The sequence below is a fragment of the Amblyomma mixtum genome, chromosome 3, assembly GCF_055824585.1.
Source record: "Amblyomma mixtum isolate Tamu chromosome 3, ASM5582458v1, whole genome shotgun sequence".
In the NCBI taxonomy this organism is placed as follows: domain Eukaryota; kingdom Metazoa; phylum Arthropoda; class Arachnida; order Ixodida; family Ixodidae; genus Amblyomma; species Amblyomma mixtum.
The window spans coordinates 98,045,444-98,067,488 of NC_143014.1; the positions used below are offsets into that span (position 1 = coordinate 98,045,444).

The 22,045-nt window shown below is 43.9% G+C and overlaps 1 protein-coding gene across 1 annotated transcript in view; it reads right to left on the reverse strand.

Annotated features, from left to right (window-relative positions):
• LOC149351095 (DNA topoisomerase I, mitochondrial-like) overlaps positions 1-22,045 on the reverse strand; it is a 47,407-nt gene continuing 25,362 nt past the window's right edge. The window contains exons 7-17 of the mRNA XM_089580325.1: positions 21,336-21,426; positions 19,645-19,778; positions 18,089-18,204; positions 14,208-14,452; positions 13,919-14,106; positions 8,730-9,273; positions 8,514-8,628; positions 7,019-7,146; positions 2,420-2,514; positions 2,188-2,337; positions 1-1,437 (exon numbers count right to left, since the gene is read on the reverse strand). Coding sequence (XP_089436451.1) covers positions 1,335-1,437; positions 2,188-2,337; positions 2,420-2,514; positions 7,019-7,146; positions 8,514-8,628; positions 8,730-9,273; positions 13,919-14,106; positions 14,208-14,452; positions 18,089-18,204; positions 19,645-19,778; positions 21,336-21,426 — 1,909 coding nt within the window. The 3' untranslated portion in view covers positions 1-1,334. The remainder of the gene's footprint in view (positions 1,438-2,187; positions 2,338-2,419; positions 2,515-7,018; positions 7,147-8,513; positions 8,629-8,729; positions 9,274-13,918; positions 14,107-14,207; positions 14,453-18,088; positions 18,205-19,644; positions 19,779-21,335; positions 21,427-22,045) is intronic.

A 22,045-nucleotide genomic window follows, 5' to 3' on the forward strand; every position in this document is an offset into this window, starting at 1 on the left:
TCCTTTTTTTTAAACCTTTACTGCTGATATGGTAAGACAATGCTCGGAAATGAATAATGCACGTTTACAGATGGTTCGAAAAGAACACAAAGCACCGCTGCCTCAAAATTTTTTCTCCAGACGATGCAGATGGAAGGCAAAATCATGTACGGGCGTAAAATACACCTAACTGAAAACTAAGGGTGCACGTGTACGTTAATGACAATGTGCAAGTTTGACAGACAAGCTTCATTTCCCAATAGCGACAATTGCACCTAAAATGTCGTGCATTCATATTGCTAGAAACAATATAAAACAAACCGATGGCAAATGTTTAGGCTTACTTCTTATTTTAAGAGCGCCTCTTCACATCTCTATCACCACCAGGCATGCAGATCATGTACTCGTCAGCAACGCTTTGAAGTTCCACTTTGCGAACTATACTCGACAGTCGCCGTGCGAAGCACATGCAAAAGTGCCATGCTACAGTTCCTTACAAAGCTGTCTTGGTCACGATTCAGTGTACAGTGGTCAGGTATTTTAATATTCAAACAGAAAACATGCTTTATCACCGTAAATGTTCATTTGTATGCCACCAAGCAAGAATCAATGAATTTGCTATGGGACTGCCTAAAAAAGGCAGGATGAGAAAACAAATTTGAAAAGCTCGCACACACACATACACTCAAAAAAAAAAAAACACAATGCAAAACTGACAGTGAACATACTTTGGACATGATCCTTTGCCCTCCTTCCACAATGAAAAGAACTTTTCTTAGTGCCCAATAACAACAACAGATGGCAGAGGAAGTCACAATTGCCATATGTGTACATGCACATGCACCAAGGGTGCTTTAGCCATAAATAAAAGTTATCTCGCTTAAAAGCAAAACATAAAACAGCAGTGCTCCCAGCAAATACATTTCGGTCTGCTTACATTCCTCGATACTATTAACAAAGAACAAAGACCACTGGAGACAGATGAAAATTGGGAAGGAAAGAAAAAGCCACAATGATCATGAGCAAAGAAACAAAAACAAGGACAAAGAGCGTCAGGTTGAGCAAGCAGACGGACCTGAAATGAGATAATCTGGCCAAGTGCAGCTTTCTTTTCCATGGCTATGGGACAGTGAGAGGATGGCTGGTGGGAACAGTGGAGGGAGGGTTAGGATCTCAAAGGAGGGCTCCAGCCCCCATGCCCTGCACCCCTGGCTATGCCCTGGGTGTGGACACTCCTAGGGGAGCTGAATGGCAGGCTTGGCCTGCTGGGGGGCTTGAAGGGCACAGGGGCTGGGCAGCTTTCACGTCAGTCCCAAAGGGATCAACATCGTAGCGGCTAGCAGGCAAGCCTCAGCTCAAAATTGATAATCTGGGCCCGCCATTTCTATGGCCCAACGAAACTTGTCCCGTTGCGTCTTGTTGTAGATCTTGTCAATGGGGACATCCCACTTTTTGCACCTGAAAAGTCATTTGCAAAACATCAGTAGGCACATAAGCCATTATTTATTTATTCATTTATTTTTGCAGTGCCAAATGCAGTGCAATCACTGGAAATGCCATTTCTCACTAAAAAAGGAGGTGTGACAGGTCATACTGCAAGTTATGTTATTTTCCCAGAATTCAAACTATCCCAGCAATGTTAGCAGAATGCAGCTGAACAGCAGAGCACTAGTGATTAAACTGTCCCAGCCATGGCTGATCATTCTGGCAAGCCCAGACACAATAGCACAGTAAAACCTTGTTGATACGTCTTTACCGTTTTTACTTTTGTTGTTCTTGGTGGCGGTGGTGCTTCGCCTCACCGCATGTAACGTAGGCACTGCAGAGAATTTACCACACTGGGTGACTACTGCTGCATTTCGGCTCTTCATGTTGTGTGCCCTCCCATTCGGCACATTTGTATGTTTAAACATGTGCAGCTGATCAATACATGTATTATATATTATATGACCATACTATGTCGAAATTTGATATCTAGAAGCCGAAAAAATGGTGTTATCTGGGAATAAATCAACAGGAAAAAATTATCACTACTTTCCCTTTCATCCAAATTTAAGCCCCTGTAAACGCTGGGCCCCAGAAAAACATCTAATCAAATATGCACATAAGGATAGTACAACCTTGAAGCAATTAAACCAACTTGCAAAAATACAGCATGTTTTTAATTAAATATCCAGGCTTATCTACAAAATAATGCACTCCTCTCACCAGGCAACACTGATTCTCGGGTCCAAATAGTTGAGCTTGGAGGTGCCCAAGGCAATCTGTTTGTTTTCTTCTTTGTCCATGGCTTGTACCTCCAGCTTCTTCATTTGCTCCTCCAACTGCTGCATGCGCTTCTTCTTGCGTTCCAACAGCCTGCACAGTGTGTGTGACAGGTTAATTCACAGACCTCCCCAGGCTACCTATGCACAAAAGTGTTGTTACATGCATCACTTACTGCTTGTCCTTCTCTGACCGGGAGTTGTGGTAGTCAGACTTCAGCTGCTTAACTTCAACTTTGCACTGTCGAATCTGTTCTTCCTTCTCCTCCATCTGTGGTAGATGACAGACAACATTAGCAACAGCACTGACAATGCAAAAAATTCCACCCGCTGGAAAATTACGAAGGCATGTGACCAAAAGAAAATGTGTCCAAGGAACTTTGCATCTCTTTAGAAAAAGGAAGAGGCTCACTATTAAAACCCGCAATTACACAAGGAAATATAACTGCGTATAGTATAATGCACACTTCCCAAGAGTGTACAAACATCTGCTTCAAGCATTCACCACCATTATTACAAGGCTCCTCAAAGGTCTGCAGACCATTGCCCACATCTTACAAACAGACTAGGTGGCCACATCCATTTACCAAGCAGCAGTGCAAGCAAGCCGACTCACTTTGATACGCACACTCAACAATGACCATATACAAGGTTCTGAAACGGTCACTGAACTATGTTTATTCCAGGCTTCATACCTTATTGGGACCTGTTGCTTTAAAGTGCACCACTATTCCTCTACAATTAGGCCAGTCTATAGTAAAGAAAGTTCACATTGCCTATGTCATGTTTATTTCCAGCATTCATGCTTAGAAAAGACTGCACTGGCTAACGTTTCACCAAGTACCATAAATGTTTTGGTAATGCAGAACAGGAGTTGTCAATCTTCAGCCTTTGGGAACCCCAAGGACTTTCTAAAGGTGCTGAGGGACCCCATTTGTCTTGGCTTCCATAACTTTCTCCCCACCGTACATGCTCAAGAGGAGGACAGATGGAAGCTCAAGAAATGCCCCAATTCGATTAAGGATGACTGGCTGTAAAGTGAACCAGTATGCAATGAACAATTACTGCTGAGTTGTCCCAAAATGAAGTGGGTAAAGGAAAGGTAGGAACCCAGCATGCATGGATTTACAGTGAAACCTCAATAATGTGAGCTCGGATAATTCAAAGCAGCAGCCTGCACTAGCCTGTTTTAAGTTAAGATCTGAGATGTTATGCAGGAATGCCAGACCCCAAACTGGCTGCATATCATCTCTTCTTTGACTAATTTGCATTTCACAAATAAAAATATAATGGCAATTACTGCACGAACCTTACTTTTGCTGAAAGTTTCAGGAGAAGCAGGTTGTTCAGCACATGACTTGAGTACATCAATCCAGTCATCTCTGATTACCACAACCACCTTTGCAATTCAAACACATGCGACATTCACCAGACTTAGGCCTCTTCAAATGAGGGCCCCAATTTCCCTGGAGCTTAAAGGGCAACTCTGGAGGTTTTTGCACCTCCACAGATTTAACTGAAACTTTCAGGGAAGGTTCTCTGCAGTTTTCTGGTCATTTGTGCAAAATTTTGCAGCCAGGCAACGCCTTGTTGCAGCAAAAATGAATTTAAAACTTTCCATTTCGTGCCCTCAGTCTGGGCGATTTCTACATGCAACACTGTGTGTGCGACATTAGTTTTGCACGCTCGTTGATATTGCTCTGCGTTTGCTGGAGGACAAATATTCACGCTTGCTTTTGGTCCCTTCAAACAAACAGTGGCCCAAGCTGTTGCTTATGTTCCACTATCATGGACAAGCAAGATTCATCGGGCCCAAAGTGCAGAATATTTTGATTTGCGCAACGTCCCAAGAATAAAAAAGAACAAAAGGTAGAGATCTAAAATGTGCTGGGTATGCTGCATCATCGCATCCTTTTATCTACAATCAGCGACGAAGCATTGATGCTCTGTGATGGCCTCAGAACTGCGTAACCGGCGGTGCTTAGTGCAACAGCAAGAAGTGAATATGATCTTTTCAGGGTGATTTCTGCTGTATGCAGGCAGCGTAATAGTGACAGTGCAGATGATAAAGTAATACCGGAACAGCTTTCGTGAATAACCAGCAATGGCGCGATAGAGCTTTCTGGCAAAGTTAGTGGCACGATGGTCACAAAACAGCGTCCCGCAGCGCGCGGAATCAGAAACCTTGACGAAATAAACTTGTTTCTCAATGTTTTGCAAGACAAGCAAAGACCACAATGCTTCTACGCAAGGAAGCGCACCCCCACAAGATGGCTTCCGCACACCTTTGTGCAAAGCTGTGGTGAAGCCGTCATGCAAGAGTGAGCTTCCTTGAGGAAAAGCTCTCTTGCCGCTGCGGAAAAGGCCGCGCACCCTGTCTGCGCTGGCGCGGATTTTGCCATTGTGTGCATGTCACATGCTGGGCATTGCCCCCACAGACTAAAAGGAGGCACGTATGCATGAAGTGCACCTTCTCATTGACTTCGGGCTTAAAAACTCTGAGGCAGCGTTTTCAACGGATACGGCATTGCAACCTCCGTAATAGACCTCTCCTTGATGTAAACAGTGTGACGTCAAAAAGGTGTGCCCCGATGGGCAAAATCGTCGACTTTCGGTTCTGAACCGGTTTTTCAGGTGCCGAGCGCTCCCCCACCAGCTTTGTTCCCTGATTCGAAACGCCTGGCAGCCTTTCTTCTCCCTGTGAGAGCCTCCTCGGTACGGCGCATGTTTTGCCCATCGGACCAGAAACACGTGCGTTGATGACGTAGGCCGGGAGAGGTCTATTGGAGTGCAGAGATGGCCAGATATAGGAGCCGCGCACACTGTCTGCAGCGTAGGGAAAGGCACATGGCGTGCTTGCTCGTGGCACTGTTAACAGCTACGCTGCAGAAGCGGCGAAATAAGAGAACGCCCGGCTACCCTACTGGGCACCTTCGCTCTGAGAAGGATGGAAAGCAAAAATAAGAAGAAAACACACAAATAGCAGTCACTATGGGATAGTGAGAAAAAAAAAGAGAAGGGGAAAAAAAAAACTACACCAATGACATTTTCAAGGACGATAAAATAAGCTGATTTCATGCTGCATAATTAATATAGTCATTTTTTTCATGCAACATATATTTGGACACACCTAGCATACTCACACACATCTTCTAGGGGCACCTCTGTTTAGACTAACAAATTAACTGGTCTCTTCAAGTCTGTCTTACAGAGAGCCTACTGTACAACGAACTTCCTCCCTGTTTATGAAATGATGACTCCAAAACCCCGTAACTCAACTTCTGATAGGCAGGATCGTAATTTTACCTTCACTGCATTCCTTGATGTCAAGACAAACCAAAGGCATGCATTTCAACAAGTTCCCAGGAGCTGAATTTCTTAAGAGCTCTTGGCAAGGAACTTGCACAACATATTAGTACACAAGTGCACAAGGACATTTTACATGAAACTAAATGACATAATTAGGATCAGCACACAAAATATGAGTTCATGAAGATTTCTGGATTGAGACTTCAGAACTTTTTTCTAAGACAAGCTTCCCCCTTTGCCTAGCTGTCTTATTACATTTTTTTTTTTTTACTGAATGCAACTGAACCATTTAGTTAGTCTACAAAATAAAATTATTGCTATTACTACTACAAGTACAGTAAATTATGCTGATGATGGGTGAAAACAAACCTAGTTAACAATATGTCTGTTTCTTTTCATCGCACATTTATGGAAAAGCATTTGCCTTCATACTATCTGCACTAACGTTCGAAACTATTCAATTTACAGCCAAATTTTATTTTTCGTTATTTGTTTCGGGACCAAAAGTATAAAACAGTATTTACTCACATAAAATGCACCCTCGAATAATTTCGGCACCCCTAATTTATTACCCTTTTTTCTTTTTTAAAAACTTCCACTCATATTTTATGCTTCCGGCTACACCAGACCACCATCGTGCAAGCGAGTAAGCACATGGCAGGCTTGGGAAGCACAACCGCTTCGCCGTGAGCGGCTGCAAAAAAGTGCGAGTGGTGAGGGGACAAATTGGGCACCTTTTACACAGTCCGCTAGCGCTAAAGGTCGCTTTCGCGGATGAAAAATTGTGACAGCACACTCCAGGTAACATCCGGCGCAAGCCAGAATCCAGAACCAAAAGGTTAGCTGTTCGGTTTGCCGCTAGTCAGGTGGGCCACACGTGAGGGCACCGTTTTATCGCCCTTTATCTCCATTTTCCTCCAATTGATGGTTTCGCGATTGTAGCGTTGCACGTTTATTGTTCTGAGCAGCGTATGTGCCGTTATGCCATCCTGCAGGGAACTACATAATGCAGGCAGGCACGAGGAAGGTATGAGTCTTATATTTGGAGTCACCTTTTTTTCTCTAACAGCGAGGGTTGAAGGTCGACGTATAGGCAGCATTATACAGTACATATTGCACTTATGACCTTTGTAGAGTTTTTTTAGGATATGTTCAGAGAATTTTTGCGTAATTTGGGAACCCCTGTTCCTCCAAGATTGAAGGCGTCATTCTTAGAAGGCAGAAATCCCGAAGGCCACAAATGATGGTGATGAATTAAATAACAAGGGGCACATTGAATAGAAAAAAAAAATAATATTTCATTATAATTTACACCATAAACTTCCAAAACTACCTTCACTACAAGTCCCGTGTCAACCAGGATGTCAAAACTTATTTCAAATCAATGGGGTTTCACTGTTTTTAAACTCCAAAGCCAAGGTCTTTCTAATGACAGCATCATGTTAAATAATGACCACAAAACTTGCCTTCTTTTGCAAGTTCTCCATCTGTTTTCCAAATGTCTTGGGGACGGCTCGCTGATGGTTGCAAAGGATGGCTACAGCTCTGTTTGCTCGATTGTAGGCCAGCATCTTTTCAGGCAGTGACATATCAGCTGATGGCAAACAAAGATAAAAAGGAGAGAACATTCATTAGTGTCTAATACTCTGGAAAAAAGATGGTTTGGTTTGGTTTATGGGGTTTAACGTCCCAAAGCGACTAAGGCTATGAGGGACGCCGTAGTGGAGGGCTCCGGAAATTTCGACCACCTGGGGTTCTTTAACGTGCACTCACATCGCACAGTACACGGGCGTCTAGAATTTCTCCTCCAAAGAAATTCAACCGCCGCGGCCGGGATCAAACCCGCGTCTTTCGGGTCAGCAGCCGAGCACCGTAACCACTGAGCCACCGCGGAAAAAAGAGGCCTAGCTACCAAGTCCACATGATGGAACACATGAAGCAGGACTTTATAAAAAGGCATACAGCGGAACCCCAATTATGTGTTCCCGTTCATGCGATGACCTGCATTTTACGACGAAATGGCACGGGCCCGGCAAATCTCCCATAGCGATAATGCATTAAAAGCCTCAATTATATGACTGAAAAATATGCGTGCCCCACTTCGTACGATGACCAGCGGGAACTGTTCGGAATGAGTGACGCTGGCGGAGCACTTTATTGCAGACCTGACGCAACCAAGTTGGTTTCAGATTGGAATCAAGATGGAGACGTGCACGCAACGATACGATCGAGCGCACGATGGCCTCTAATACGGTTTTTTAACTGTTATTAAAGGCCATATAACGCTCTTTTAACTTGCCAGTAGTGGTTTTTAAATGGCTGATAATACTTGGTTCTTTAGCAATTATTAATGAGCTGTGCAATCAAGTTACCAGGGAAACAAATAGTCCCATCATTTCCCAGCTCTTTGACTTGACCATGTTTCCTCAATATATGCGCTGATGAAAACAATTAATTTTTGCTACCTCATTTCTTTCTACATGCTTTAACACATTTCTATATTCAAGCAATTTTCCTAATTTGAACGCCTGATAGGATGAATTTATCTACAAGGTTCTGCAATGGTAGCCAAAAAAAAAAAAAAAGTTTTTACTATATGTGCGTATGGTGTCATACTTAGAGGGAACATGAGAAATGGCTAAATAGGCTCTTACATGTGGAGGACAGTAGGTTTCACTGCGAAGCGAAAAAAAAAGGTGCAAAGAGCTTGAGCAGGAGCCTGAAGCCGTGCTCCTGCTTTGTGGTGAAACCTACTTTACTCTGCGTGAACAGCTGGTGTAACCATTTCTCGTGCTCCCTCTTAAGAATGACACACACTGTACATTCTATAGGGCAAGAACCAAATGCGATCACCTTCTACCAACAAAATGTCATCTGCCGGTTTACCTATAATGAACAGCTAGCGCGACTTGGTGCTGCTAGTGTAAAGGTGAACAGCATTATTCATGTGACATGACCTACCTTCAGTTAGGAGCTCTAGCTGTTCTTGAAGTGTCTTAGAAGCATTATATGTACGGAAGACCTTGGCAGTCAGGCCTTCCATAAGCTCATTAAGGTGCTTGTTCAGAATGCTTGTCTGCAAAGAGGTAAATAAAATACAAAATATAAAACTGCAATGACACTCAAGCGTTCCTTTGCATGAGAATGCCTTCAGTCTATAAATGAAAATATACTTACATTGAGTCTATCAAAAAGGTCATCTTGCGGTTTCTTGTTTTCCATGAAGAGCTTCAGGTTCTTGTAAACTCGCTTTTCCACAGGGACAGCATTCACATACCGAATGGAGTCCTTTCCCAGGAAGTCAAACTCCACTACGAACTCTTTGCCATCTTTCTCATCATGCAGTTTGATGTGCTCCACACGCAAAGAGCAACAACCTACAGTGTCAGCAGTCTCGCCCTCTTCCTTCTCATTGCCAGCTCTCAGGGCAAGCTTGTCAATGAAGTAGAGTGCAACAGAGCGCTGCCGGATGCGCATCTCCTTGGACTTCCAATCATTCATGTAATTCTGCCGAATCTTGTCTACACAAGATTTGAGCTTGCGAGCCATCTCATACTTCTGCATGTCCTTCTCCCCCTTGAGCTTGGAGCTAGGGTTCAACATGATGTACTTGGTCTGCCCCAGGATGTTCTCTGTCCACGACGACAACCAGGACACACTGTTGTCGTGTCGCACCTCCTTCCACTTGTGCCCAGCTGGTGGATCTGGCACCTTGGCCTCCCTGCACAGGGAGAGCATCTTGTTCATGCTGCATGCCAAGCTAGATGAGAGTTTACAATTAGGCTAGGTACTTTCCAGTGTGCATTTCTGAGAAAATCGGCAGATGTTTCCCAACGTTTATTTTGTTTTGGGAAATCTATGTTCTTTGGCTAGTTGTACGCCATAAACTCCAAAGGCGGTGATCATCAGCGAAAAAAAAAAAATCCCCAGCTTACAAAAGGGGCAACAGATGCGAAGATCATACTTTTTTTTACCCTATTTGTGCACAGCTGGCTGTAGTAGGAGGCTTGCTAACCTTGTTGAGTCATTGTGTAAGCATGCTTTTCAAACTTCGAAAATGTTCGTCTCAACATTAGTACTGGAGATGTTAAAAGGCGCTAGCAACAAAACGGTGCAGTCGCACACATAGTTTCCGAAACAAGAGAATGACAACCACAGCACTGTCGGTATATAGTGGGATGTTTCAACCGCCGGATAATACTTCCAAGCTACAGTCTGAAGGCCTGTTCGTAGAGCGCGAAATCATCTGGCAAGTTCCATTTTCCACAATTCACAATTTAGAGGTCAATTTTAGGGTCACCTGCGAACTGCAAGTCATAGCAGTTGTTACACTAGATGTTCTTAAGCAACTTGTCTGAACACCTTGAAAAACAATGCACAAAAGCTGCTGGCTACAATCCTAGGCTCTCTTCTACTACATTCATTTGGCTGCCTACACTTTAGTGGCATTCTGCAGGTGCCTCATTTCGCTTCTTTAGCAGGACAACACGCTTCACACTAAGAAGAGGACACATCTCACACAAAAAGGTCCTTGCTCCGACTTAAGAGTTTTCATAACCTCGAGTTATGAGTGAGATGCCTCGCACAGAGAGGCCATTCTCAGAAGCTTTTGCTAACATTCTAGTTTAGACAAGTGATTTAAGCTTGCGCCATGCTTGCGCCATGCTTGCGCCTGCTCTGTCTGCTGCCACGCGCATGCACAGACTGGCTCCAGCATACATGCAGGTGCTTAAGAAGTGTCAGTCAGGGCTTTGGCTTTGCGCGCACCACAATACCATCCCAGAGGATGGCTGAACCGAAACCATACACCACAAGCATTCCAGAAATGTTATTAGCTCGAGATAAATATTTTGAGATTTCGAATACTAAACATTCAGATCAAACCAAATATAAAATACATTACTACTCCATTGAATATTCGAAATGATTGAATATTTGTGCCCCCCTAGAAGAAAACCAAAGCCACCGAATTAAAGCCCATGAAGAGTTATTTGGCAGCATTGGACGACTCACAGCAGGATGTAGACAAAGGCAGAGAAAGTCTGAAATCTCAAAAACAATGACATCACCTAGCTTCTCTGCGCATCCCCAATGCACTGAGAAGCCTGAAGATTATCACAACTCTGGTTGGCAATTATGTCACCTTTATTGCTAGCGCAAGAAGCTTCTTGCATTTCAATCCTTGAATCTCGTCAAACTCTCAAAAAACATTTCAGCTTTTGACCAGAAAGCCTGTGAGCTATGAAGAGAAACCAACTTTTTGAAGGCTCTAGGGTTGCAAAACAAGACGTGTGGCATGCATGGGAACAAAAGAAAGAAAAGCTGGCCACGAACGCCCAGAAAGGGAAGGCTTGCTGCCTTCAATTTCTCTGAGATGTGTAGGAAAGAAAAAAAAGAGGGTGAATAGTTGCACCAGTGGGCAGTGCGAAGCAGCGAAGGCAAGAAGCTCAAGCGCGGTACTGCATGCAACTGCTTGATTGCAACAGACAAGGATCGTGCAGGATTAAAGCAGCTGCCATGAAAACAGCGAAAACAAAGAAGAAGCATGCATGCATGCCCAAACTTTGCCCGCTCCGCATGCCCGCCCTCTTCACTGCTGCCCTCCTTCCAAAGACAACTGCCCAGGCAGACTAACAGCCATTGCAGGACATTCTGTGCATGCGAACGAACGAGAGCCACAAAAGCTTGCAAACTCCAAAAAAGCATGTAGCCCTTACAAGATCTAATAAAAAAATTAATAGACGCCTAGACAATGCCCAGCGTGAGTTGTGATAGCACAAGGAGACATCGAGCTGATGTCGGAACACTTCCACTTTGGTGACGTCACGTGGTATGTGATGTCACATGACAAGTTTGTCAAGACCATGTAGCCGACCGATATTTCGGACTCCAATAATTCGGACTAGCGCGATATTTCGGACTTCGCTGAGGAACCGTCGTGCACCTCATAGGAATGTGTACATTTTCACGACCGATATTTCGGACTTTGTGGAGTCTAAAAGTTCGAATTTTCGGACTAAAAAAGCCACCGACAATATTGTGATGATCGTTTTTCAACCGAAAGTTCGTTATTTCGGCCTAATATAGACGCGAGCGGGCATCGCTGTCACAACCAACCCGTTTGCCGCCACCGCGAAAGGCGCCATCTTGGATTTAAATGTAATCGGACTGGCTTGGATAGGCTTGGCTATTTGTTCTCCACCGTTGCTATTCGAGATAAGATGCTCTCCATTGCCATCGAGATGCCCTACAAAGGGCGCGCGATCCATGGAGGAAAAAAAACTGAGGAGGGAGCGGCCGGCGACAACCTTGAAGCCTAGTCTTAAGTAAAGATATAGTAAAAAAAAAAAAGAAAGTGTGTCCTCCCGTGATCGCACCACGTGATAGCGTGCGGTAAAACCTAGCCCTGTTGCGCGCGCATGCGCAGACAAGCGCGGCAGACTGACTGTAGATCAACCTCCTTGCTGTAGACGCCCGCGCTGCGGGTCGCACATACGCGCGCACTAAAACATACCAGAATAAAAACATAAGGACAGACTCGGAGAGCGAAAAACTGAGGGAGAAAACGGCTTCGTAAACACTCGGCTTGCGAACGCTGGCCGCGTGACGTCACGCTCCCTCCTTAGTTTATTTTACTGCATGGCGCGATCCCATGGAAAACAAACGGTATAGCGGAACAGCTGCAGCACAACCCCCCCCCCACGCGGGGCGCGGAGACGGGGAGGAGGGGAGGAGGGGGGGGGGGGGGGGGGGTCGGAGGCGCCCGCTTCCGCTCGCGTCATCCCGTGGGTTACCCATGGGTTAGCTCGGTTTTTGCGAAGTCACTGCCTCATGCAAACTGACTGTTCTTGCTTGGTGCAGCGAGTGCACTATCTGGTATCATGATGTGATAGGGTGCCGGCATGAGGAAAGCACGGCTATGACTCAGACAGTCTAATATTATCGCATGTAGGCCCGAACATGGGGAGCGATGATTTTCGCGATTTTGAAAGCTGTTTTTTCGCAGAATTGTTTATTTTTTTAAGTTCACGGATTTTTCGGCTGTTCGATTATTCGGACCATTTTCCAGGTCCCGCCGAGTCCGAAAAATCGGACTGTATTATGCATCATGCTTAGTTGCACACCTCATTGTACACAGGGACCATGTACGACAACAGAAAACACGGATACTGTGAAAACGGCTCAATGATTTTTTATGCTTTGCAAACACTTTGCAGTGGCCCAGGTGTGACACACACCACCGAAGGGCACGATGAGCTCGGCATGCTAATGCAAAAACAAACAAACAAAAAACGCAGACAATAAAGTAAATTGCTTTCACATGACGTTCCTGGCTGGTATGTTTTTTTTTTCATGGTTTCGAGAAAAACGAAACAGCAAGGTTGTACTGCGTAACTAACTTTCCATACCGACTATCTTTTAGCTAGTGCCAAGTAACTTGAAATTTGGCAGAACCAAGCGAAGATTTCTTAATAATAAAACACGAAACAACATCAGAGAAACATACACAATTGCAACAAGTGTCTACAGTTGACACAACAAACCGTGCTCTTTTATCATCAGCACACCTACGTGGCAAACACAGCAGCCATCCACTGCTACCGCTTTTGAAATGCTGCACCATGTGGCACTACAACAGTTCATGCACAAAAGCAGCGAAAAATATAGGCCACAGCAAAAACTGGACAAGCAGGGCGTGCTTATCGCCACTGTGCGGCTGCTCGCCATTCCGGCACCAGGCAGAGAGCGCTGGTGATGCAAGGTGAAGGGTTCATTCCCTGGTGGCGGGCAGACCAAGAGCAGGAACATGCAGGAAGCAGGTGCCTCCCCATGACGCGACCGCATGCTATCCTCTAACCCAGCCGTGGTGCCTCCAACACTCCCGTCTCCCCCAGCTCCACTCTTAGTGGCATTGTGGGAGCTGTGGCAGAGGTGGTGGCGGTTGCTGCCGCAGTGTCGCCATCAGCATAAGCACAAAGAGTTTCTCCGCGTTTATGACTTCGAGTAACAGGAGTTTGTTGCAAACATTTTAAAGGTGATTTCACCTACATTGTTTCTTATTCTGGTTCCCAAACTGCAATCTCCGTTCAATTTTCGTGCAATAATTACATGTATCGAAAAAATTCATGGTTTCAGTTACCTTGCACCCAGGTTTAGCTTTATTCAAGCACTGATATAGTAAATTTTTTGCTGGTCCAAGCGAGTTTACTGTAGAGGGGTTCTACTGTATAAGCAGTGCTTATTTTATATATCCCCCCCCCCCCCCCCCCCCCCCCCACTGAAATAGTTAGATACAATGATGAATGCGCAGGCATTTGCACACCCATTAAAAATTACTTGACAATCTCCAAGCTTGGATGACTTACTTTCCAATGTTGATTATCACATCCTCTGGCATAATACGACGCTTCAGCATGCCCATTTTCGGATGCTCTCCACGACCTCGGAACAAACCAGGTGGCTCTATCTTGAAGTTTCCAATCTTCTGCTTGTGACCATCAATAATGCAGAATCCGTACTCCTCCACCAATTTCTCATTCTGTACCTTGATTGCCTGTGTCCACAAATAGAATGAATGAAGCACAATGTTATGCTAATGATGCAAAAAAAAAAAAAATAAAAGGCACCAAATCACTACTTATTCACAAACTTTACCTGCTTTTCTTCCTTGCTCATAGCCTTGCGTTCCTCTGACTTTAGTTTGTAGTAGGTATCTATCTCCTTGAAATTGCACTTCTTGAGGTCTGTGATGAGCTCTGCCTCTTTGGCAGTCATGCATTTCCGCCAGTCATGGAAGAAATTCTTGTTGAAGGCATCCTTAGATGTGTAGTCATGGTCAAGCATGCGACCGTAGAAGCCAGCCACTTCCTCGGCCTCAAGGCTAAGTTTCACTGGGACACCTGTAAATGCAGAAAATATGAGCAGACCCATTAAAACTCTCAGAGCGTGCAAACAGTACTGGTCTATACCATGAAGTTTATTCCCCTATAGTTCATCTTCCTGAAATTTCAGATGCAACTGCACATTAAAAAGTGAAGAATATAAAACACTGTGGTTTCTGTTATGACACAGTGACAATAGCATATCTGTTAGCTATTAGCAAGGAAAAAATTTTCTTCACAGCCACAACAGAGGCTACCACACATGTCACGCAGACCCAAAAACAGACTGCAGGAAATCAGAAGGCAGGGAATCTAACCAATGAGCCCCAGGCTCAATTACTGAAAACCTTTCTTCAAACCAAGAACCTCTCCTCCTATGGCTCCAAAAAGCAGCAGCATCCACATTAACAAGCTAAGAGAAACGGACACTGGCAAAACCTCTTCAAAAAACAGCAATGAAAACAATGGCACATTGGCATCACAAGATGACACATCCAAACCTAAGCCTAAACAAGAAGTCAACTCAAGCCAATGCCAGACCAGTGTAGTTGATTAATAAAGGAACTTAACAGGAGAAGACGAAAACTTGCTTGCTGCAATAGACTAGAAAATGTCAGAGGCAACGAAAAGTTTTAGCAGCAATTCTCCCATACAACCAACATTACCCACAATGAACCACAGCCTAATACAACTAATGAACTCCTATGCAACGAAAGTCGAAATGCAGTCCACTCAGAGCACTGCATTATCTCAACAGCACAGTCATCTTCCCACACAAATCACTCACCAGGGAAAAGGATCACTACTCAACACACAACGTATTGCTCCTGCAGAGCCAACCCCCAACATGAAAATTCTGCTATGAGCTACCTACCCTTCTCCTCCTCACATTATTTGTAGGGTCAAAAAGAATAAAAAAATGTTATCGGCCAAAAATCAGGAAAAGAAGATCTCTCCCTGCCTTCTGAGCAGTGTGATTTCACTATTTCCTTCCCATGCCCACTGAGTATTGTTGGCCCTTTAAGGGGGGACACTGGTCTTGAAAAGAAAATTTTATTAATTTAGTCATAGTTATGAAATTTTCAGGGCACATGTATTTTTGTGCACTGATTCTAGATATGTCATTTAATTTCATGTAAAACAATTCCTTGAGCACTTATGCAATTTTTGTGCAAGTATTTTGCAGAGAGTTTTGAAGAAAATTTGCTGCAGGAAACTCGCTGAAATGTATGCCATTGGGTTCTCCTGACACCAAGGAATGCAATAAGGGTAAAATTATCATCCTGGCTCTCATAGAACTTGAGTAATAGGGTACTGAAGCTGCCACTTCACACACAGGAATACACATTTCCCTTCTCATTTCTGAAGCAACAACTTCAAAACTCTATAACTTAAGTTCTATGAGAGCCAGGATGATAATTTTACCCTTATTGCATTCCTTGGTGTTAGGAGAACCGAATGGCATACATTTCAGCAAGTTTCCCGCAGCAAATTTTCTTCAAAACTCTCCGCAAAATACTTGCATAAAAAGTCTGTAAGTGCTCAAGGAATTGTTTTGAACGAAATTAAATGACATATTTAGAATCAGCACACAAAAATACATATGCCCTGAAGATTTCGTAACTGTGACTCCATTAATAAAAATTTTTTTTTCAAGACCAGTGTCCCCCCTTAATGATGACTTTGCGCACAGATTTCGGAACCTTTAGCATTGCTTACGGGCACACTGCACGTCTGTCTTGTAGTCATAGAGAATGGAAATTTCGTTTTCAGTGTAGTTTTCCGAATTCTTTGAACGTGCTCTGAAAACGCGTTAGCGTCCAAGTTGCTTGGCAGCCTCCACATACATGACACACGCCCCAAATGTCGCAAATCTCAGGACTCCATTTCGATTTTACCAACGACCCTAGCAGAATTGCCTAAAGATGCAGCCTTTTCAACAGGATTCAGTTCAGATGTTGGCGACCTGACAAACCAGCCTCGAATACAAACGGCCTCGGCCTCACTCCGGTGCATTACTATAATGTTTTCAGTTATTGTTTTGTAGCAAGGATACCATTTAAGAGAGAACTTTGATTTTTTTTTCATCAGAGATAGTGGCCAACAGAATACCAAACATACTGCATATTTCAGAAAATTTTTAACAGTTCTTTTCAGATAAAACCATGCCTTTACAAGTTTTAAATTTTTTTTCCCTGAAATCTTGTTTCAGGCAAATAAAATTTTCTGCTGCAAAGCACGACTCGAATCTAGGCCAATAGCTTTTAAAAACACGACATATGAAACTCTTAGGTCGGCTTAGATTTGACGATTTTGTTGCATTCATAAAATAAGATGATAACGCCTAAAAACGGAATAAGTTACCCATGAAGCGCCAACAGAAGACGGAACTGCAGCCATTACTATCAATAACCAATGCCAATAAAAGCACACGAGCATTGGCTGCCTTTTTGACCTTGTTTTCTTTCCCTGCGGTGGCGTGGGCACATTCCCTGGTAGTGCAAGTTTTCACAAGTGGTTTTTCACCGACATCATGGCCCCAAGCATACGGAGTCATTACAATGACGCCTTCAAGCAGAAATTAGTGCTCGCTGCAGAGCAGTCTTCAAGCCTGCAAGCAGGTCGGGACTTCGGTGTGGACGAAAAGCACATTCACCATTGGTGAGGGCAACGTGATGAACTTTTTGCTTGCACCACAACGAGGAGCTAGGGCCTTCATGGGCCCAAAGAAAGGCCACCATCCTGAAGTGGAATCAACACTGACAGAGTTTGCAAAATCGTGTACCCGTGATCACAGAAGTGCACCAGGCCAAAGCGAGAGAGCTGGCAAGACAATGAGACATTCAATAAGACAAGTGAAATGAGCAAACTAACTCATGCGTGTGTCGGTAGGAGTTCTAGCTAGCTGGATCGCTGCAGCCTGGGCTGACATCCCGGAAAGCTTGATTGCGTGCTCGTTCCGAAAGAGCAGCATTTCCAATGCACTTGATGGCACAAAAGATTGTGCATTGTACAAAGAGGACAGTGATAAGGAGGTCAGAGAGGTCGAGGACGAGCGAGTGGGAGCAGGTTCGTGGCAATAAATGCCGTTTGCATGCCGCCCCTGCTGTCATCCCTAAGTGTTTTTCTGACCGGATTACATTCAAAGAGTTTTTTTTTAATAATTATTTAGGCTCCAACTTTCGAGTGTCTCCTTAGAATCCTTGCCGGCCTAGATTCAAGTAAATATGGTATGCCTAAAAGGCAGATTTATTTACCTCTGTTTACGTGTACTACATAAAGTTTAAAGTGCAAAAGTTTCTACAGAAAAAAAAATTAATGAAACCTACAAAAAAAAACACATTTTCCCCATAGTAGAAAAACAGTTAAGCAGACGAGCTAATTTCAGATAAAAACATGGCTACAATGCTTCATCCCTGCTTTGCACAAGAGTATGCTGCCACAAGAGAATGGTGAAAAACAGAGCTTCCTGAAACATTAAGAAGCATGCAGCTGAGCTCTCAAGCATTTTTCGCCAGGTGTGTGATGTCCACCATATCTCATATTGCTATCCCTCTATTCTAGTTCCACGCTGAGCTTTCATGCAATACCGGTATGTTCCCATCATGAATGGAAGCATTTTCAGCTACCAATGCAACCGCAAGATTAACTCACCATCATAGTAGAAGCGCACATTGTCAGGCAAAGGCTCATAAGGTGGTGCAAAGACTGGTCCCCTGTGCTCCAGTGTGTGCCACTTCTTACCATCATTGTGTCTCTCTTCTTCCCACCTGTAACAGCAGTAAAAGCCGCTTATACTTCATAAACCACCCCAGGATAATGTACATTTTCAGACCTGCTACAGTAAAAGGTTGGTTCCAAGATGCACAGGGATGCCAATGCAGGCTGAATCAACCGAAGTTCAGACTAACGAAGCTGAACAGAAAGTACAGCAGACTGTGATCGGATAACAGTCGGGCAGAGAGATTAGCCTATCGCAAGGACATCTGCTTTTTTTTTTGTCGGAAGGCAACAACCAACACTTTCAGTTCTAAGCCTGGACCATAGTGGAAGGACTCCTCTTTGCCTCTGGGCAAGCTAGAAGGCTTGCCCAGACTGCCTACTGACGTCATCAGGGTGGGGGACGCGGCGGTGAGATGTCGCCCTAACCGACTGCGAGCCATTGCGAGCAGCAATTTTTTTAAATTTCTGAATTATTGGGTCCACGCAGAGCTTTCAAATTTGACCTGAATACCTGCAAAGACCACCTCTACAGTTCTGTCGCACTAATATACCCATCGAAATCATTTCAGGGTCCAAGGAGGGACACTGGTCTCAAACCTACTGTACGTGCTCGTGTAAGAGTCACATCCCCAACTTGGCAGCCAGTAACTCGAAGGAAAAATAAAAAAAAGCCAGAAAACAGAATTGCTTCATATGTGCATAATGTTACGCTGGGAGCTGATAGAGATAATTGCCTGTGACACGGTACAACCACGCACAAGTCGTCCCGCACGTCGGAATCCACCTGGAAACGCGAACATGTGGTGCCGCAGCGCTACTCACTTGTGTTGTGTCGCACCAGAAAGGACAAAATGTTATACTGCACAAAACACTAGAATGGGGTGTATAGTGCCATGTTTCTTTGCAGCTACGCCCCATGCGCGGCACCGCAGTAGCGCATTGTTCACCCAGTGTCAGATCTAGTGTGCTTCGAATCAAGGACGCAATGAAAGTACTTCGAATCTATCATGGTTTACTACAAAAGATCTAATCTTGATACCAAGTTTACTACCACACAATAAGCTTGTCTTAAAATGGACGTATACTTTATTTCCACAAGGCTTTCGACAGTGAAGAGCGTGGATGAGCAAACCAGTCAAATGCCACCTCACACTGGCGGTCACAAGTTGCACGCATGGTGCACTGCTCCAAACCATTGTCGGAGGATCTTGTTCTTAACTTAGAATCACGTGACATTTTCCAGCAAACTGATCTAACCACCTGTTTTACTTTTTGCAGATAATTCGTGCTGGTCACCGCGCATACGTCCTATCATCCGTACTTTCAATGCATTATGTATTTGAAGGCTTCACCGGGACTGCGCTAATTCATCATAACAATGAGTGTCTCGGCATAAAAAAGTCTACTGTGTGCGTTAACCTTCATAGATAACTTTTCCCAACACCCCTACCTTTCCAGTTGTGAACTGACAATGCCGCAATACATACCACTTCCACACTTCCACTTCTTCTTCCTTCTTCCCCTTGCCTTTCTTCTTGGGGCTGCCCTCCTCAGCTTTTGGCTCAGATTTGACTTCAGTCTTTGCCTTCTTGGGCTTTGGGGCTGCAGCTTTCTTCACATGCTGAAAAATTCAATTTGACACAACACATGACAAACAAAACATATCACTGTATTTACACGATTGGGTCGGTGTATTTTTTTTTTTGAAGTTGAAAATCAAGTGGGAGGAGGTAGACTTACAATCGAAACCACAGCATGGCACCATAAATAAAGGCGAGTCAAATGAGATATCAGGAATGCTACAGAGTGGTTGCGACTTTATGTTTGCTCTACGTCTCTACCCAGTAGCATTCAGCTACTCTCCGCACCTGTTCAGAATAATTTTTTCTTTTTCTTTGAACTGCACACTCAGCGCTCATGGGAGTGTCAATAGTTGATGGAAAGGCCGCCGTTCCAATCTTGGCAGCACCACCACTTGGAACAGTAGCACTTCCGGGGAGTGTCAGTAGCTGATGGAAAAGCCGATGCCGCTGACGCGTAGTTTCTCTTTGGCTCTGTATGACGCATTTGACTTGACTGCCAGCCACGTTTTAACATTTTTTAAAATGTAATGCTTCATCAATTGCGACTTATGCTCCGGGGTCAGTAAGCGTTTGGTGCTCGTTCCCGGCTACATTAAAGATGGCTGTCATTCTTTATGCCGAACGAAAGAAACGACTGCACACTGAGCTGCAAGTTCATTGTTTTGGAATAATTTTCAGCTGTTCCATGCAATGCTGTGGTGCAGTTGTTTGTGAAGTGCGGGATTTTGCTGGATGACAACATTAGAACAACGTTCTGTGGGACCACAGCAGTGACGACAAGTAGTCCAGTGACTAATACATTTTCAATTTGGAATGTGCCCACGAGCGAGCCCCCCTCCCACACTATTTTCCTAACATGCAATAAGGGGGGGGGGTTCCCTACATTTGAGTAAATACGGTAATGGCAGAACTTCACATAACCCAGACCCAACGGTGTCAAGCATTGAAAGATAATTAAAGTAAATGACTAAGATATTTTCACTAGCACACTTTAGACACAACTTACTCCTTGTGTCTGTAACTCTGTTAGAGCTTTACAGACATGTTACAGAGTTCAGCAACTGCACTATGAATGGAACCACTACTACCAACAGCAGAGACTTACTGAACACGTGGGTACAGAGTTTCAGGAAAGCAAAGGGGATACCAATAAAACATGCTAGCAGTCATTAAATCCATACTATTTAATGGCTGTAAAAATTGCACACAGAACAACAAACCTATCGTAAAACTCTGGGCAAAAATCTCCCTTCCACTACAAGCATGGTTAAGGTTGTACGCCGGGACAAAAGAAAATGAAAATCTGGCACACAACAATTCAATGATCAGTATTTTCCCTGAGAAAGTTTCACAGGTTTCATTAACTGTAAACCTCGGCTGCAGCAACTACATATCACATCATGCAGAAATGGATTACACTTTGGAACTTTCATTCTAATTTTATAAATTGAAATTTCTTGTTTCAAAAAGTAACTAAAATAGAAGTGACAGAAATGTGTAAATTTACAACCAAATCCTTTCAAACACATGAGTGCTTGTAAGTAGACTAGCAATATTTAACAGTGCACAACCGTACGAGGAACATCTTGGGATACCTTTATGTCGTCCTCATAGTCGCTGTCATCTGCTTTGCGCTTCTTTTTTGCCTTTTCCTCAGATTTAATTTTCTTTGCTGCTTTCTGTGACCTAGAAATAAAATTCAGTGCATAAGCGCTGCCACCTGGCAACAACAGCATTTAATGAACGCTAACTGGTACATAGAACAATATGAGCAGCTGATGAAAACACCATGCAGTGTAATTAATTAATAACATATAATAAGAGGCCTTAAATAAGTGCAAAAACACATTATAACATACCGTATTTACTAGCAAAATAAACCCATTCTTTCCCCCCAGAAAAGCTGACATCAATTTGGGGGGGAGGGTTTAATCGGAGAAAAAAAAAAAAATACCAACAGCTTTTTTTTTTGTAGGAGTCGAAATTTCGCACCATATGCCCACCTGTTCACCCGCCCACCCATCCATCATAAACAAAAGCACATCGACATGTAGCATCCCTGTGTCACTCTCTTTCCACGTGTTTGTGGCCAGAGTTTAGAATCATTCGCTTCAAAAGGCGTTTGCTCATCACAGTGTCATCTGACGATTTTGGGACAGCCGACGGCAGCTGCCAATCGTGACAAGATGAAGCAGACATGCTGAACACCGGCCCTGATGGTCAGGTGCACATTTTCTTTTTTTAAAAGTAAATTCTCAACAATAAAGGTAATGGGGGGGGGGGGGGGGGGGGGAATGTTCATTAT